A 2,486-nucleotide genomic window follows, 5' to 3' on the forward strand; every position below is an offset into this window, starting at 1 on the left:
TGGCTCCGTGGTATTTTATGTGTATTTCAGGTTAGGAACGATGACTTTTGGTGGCGAGCGAGGCGTGCACGTGCAAATAGTGAAGAACAACCCGAAGGTCAGCAAGGAATGACAAAAGTTTGACGTGAAAGAGCTAGGTGACCACAACACCATCGGGTATACCAAGAAATTCCTAGGTTCTACTCACGGGAGTTGGTACCTCCTGTGTTCTTGTTTCCCTATATTATGTTAGTTAAATTGTTGTCGGTCATAGTTCTTATTAGTTTATTCAGCATATTAGTGGGCCTGTAGTGTAAACTCGTCTTCTTCTGGTTTGGTCTGTTGTGTGTGTTAGTGATTCCCCTCAGTAAGTCAGAGGTATAATGGCTATGGTCTGGAATGGTCGAGTGAATTAATGTCCTCGGGAGGAGCGGGGGGTGAATCGGGAGGCAGGGTGGGGGTTAGAGGGTGGGTTGGGAGGCAAGGGAGGTAAAGGTAACAAGGGTGTTTATCGGTTAAGGATTGGGTCATGGAACGTAGGTACATTGATAGGTAAGTCTATAGAGTTGGCGAAGATCCTCCGGAAAAGTAGGGTCAATATAGCCTGTGTCCAGGAGACTAGGTGGATAGGGTCGAGTGCGAGGGATGCAGACAGGTATAAACTTTGGAACTCAGGAACCTAGAAAGGTAAGAATGGAGTGGGTATTTTGGTGGATAGGGAACTTAGAGAGTCTGCGGTTGAGGTTAGACAAGTGAATGATAGACTGATGATTATTAAGTTGGTGGTTAGACAGTGCACCCTAAACGTCGTTAGCGCATATGCGCCTCATGCGGGCCTAGATGAGGAGGTTAAACAGTGATTTTGGGAGGGGTTAGATGCGATTATGCGTTAAGTACCACCCGCTGAGAAGTTATTCATAGGAGGGGATTTCAATGGTCATATTGGGGCGACCGCAGGTGGGTATGACAAAGTGCATGGAGGCTTCGATTTTGGGGAGAGGAATGAAGGAGGAACCTCGTTAATGGACTTTGCTAAGGCTTTTGGGTTGGTAATTGCAAACTCTAGCTTCCCGAAGAGGGAGGAGCATTTGGTTACTTTTCAAATTGCGGTGGCGAAGACTCCGATTGACTATCTCCTCCTTAGGAGGTGTGGCAGAGGGTTGTGCAAGGATTGCAAGGTGATTCCATGTGAAATACTCCTGACGTGACATAGGCTCTTAGTGATGAACATTGGTTACGGTGAAGAGGAGGAAAATGTCTTCTCGAGGAAGACCAAGAATCAGGCGGGGAGCCTTAACTAAGGATAAAGCCTAAGAGTTGGATGGGCAGTTGTTGGCTATGGGAGCTTGGGGGAGTAGTGAAGAAGCGAGCACTATGTGGTCAACGACAATAGACTGTATAAGGGAGGCTGCGAAAGAGGTGTTAATGATCTCGACGGGCATTTCTGGCAGGCACAAAGGAGACTGGTAGTGGAATGAAGTGGTTCAAGGTAAAGTGGAAGCGAAGAAGAAGTCATACCAGACGTTAGTGGGGAGCATAGGTGAGGAGGATAGGTGAGTGTGTATGAAGAGGTATAAGGTAGCTAGGAAGGAAGTGAAGCTGACAGTTATGGAGGCTAAGACTGCTGCTTATGGTCATATGTATGACGAACTAGGGGAAAAATGCGGGGATAAGAAGTTATTTAGGCTGGAAAAGCTGAGAAAGAGGAAATCTCGAGATTTAGACCAAGTGAGATGCATCAAGGACGACGACAGAAATGTATTGGTGGAAGATTCCCAGATAAAGAGGAGATGGCAGACCTACTTTCAAAAACTTCTTAATGAAGTAGGGGATCGGGGTATTGTGCTAGGTGAATTGGAGCATTCCGAGAGTCATAGTGACTCTGGGTACTGCAAGCGCATCAAGGTTGAGGAGGTCGTGGGAGCTATGAGTAAGATGTGTAGAGGTAGAGCGACCGGGCCTGATGAGATTCCAATAGAATTTTGGAAGTGTGTGGGGAAAGCGGGTTTGGAGTGGCTGACTAGGTTGTTGAATGTTATTTTTCACTCGAAGAGAATGTCGAATGAGTCGAGTTGGAGCACGATAGTCCCATTGTATAAGAACAAGGGTGATATCAGTTGTAACAACTAGAGGGGTATCAAATTACTGAGCCATACTATGAAAGTGTGGGAGAGGGTGGTTGAAGCAAGGCTGAGGATGACGGTGTCTGATTTCGACAACTAGTTTGGGTTCATGCCGGGTCGTTCTACTACTGAAGCTATACACCTTGTTAGGAGGTTGGTGGAGCAGTACAGAGATAGGAATAAAGACCTGCACATGGTGTTTGTTGACCTGGAGAAAGTGTATGACAAGGTTTCTAGAAAAGTTATCTAGAGAAGCTTGGAGGCAAAAGGCGTGTCGATCCCCTAAATTATGGTGATTAATTACATGTAAGATGGGGAAAAGACTCGGGTTAGGACAGTAGGAGGCGAGTCTAAGGATTTTCTGGTTGCCATGGGTTACACCAA

General features: G+C 46.3%; 1 protein-coding gene across 1 annotated transcript; it reads left to right on the forward strand.

Moving 5' to 3' along the window:
* Positions 1-1,542: 1,542 nt before the first annotated feature.
* On the forward strand, positions 1,543-2,109 carry LOC138875728 (uncharacterized). Its single transcript, XM_070154591.1, has one exon. The coding sequence runs from the start codon at positions 1,543-1,545 to the stop codon at positions 2,107-2,109; it is 567 nt and encodes a 188-aa protein (XP_070010692.1).
* Positions 2,110-2,486: the final 377 nt, after the last annotated feature.

The sequence above is a fragment of the Nicotiana sylvestris genome, chromosome 8 (assembly GCF_000393655.2).
Source record: "Nicotiana sylvestris chromosome 8, ASM39365v2, whole genome shotgun sequence".
Taxonomy (NCBI): Eukaryota; Viridiplantae; Streptophyta; class Magnoliopsida; order Solanales; family Solanaceae; genus Nicotiana; species Nicotiana sylvestris.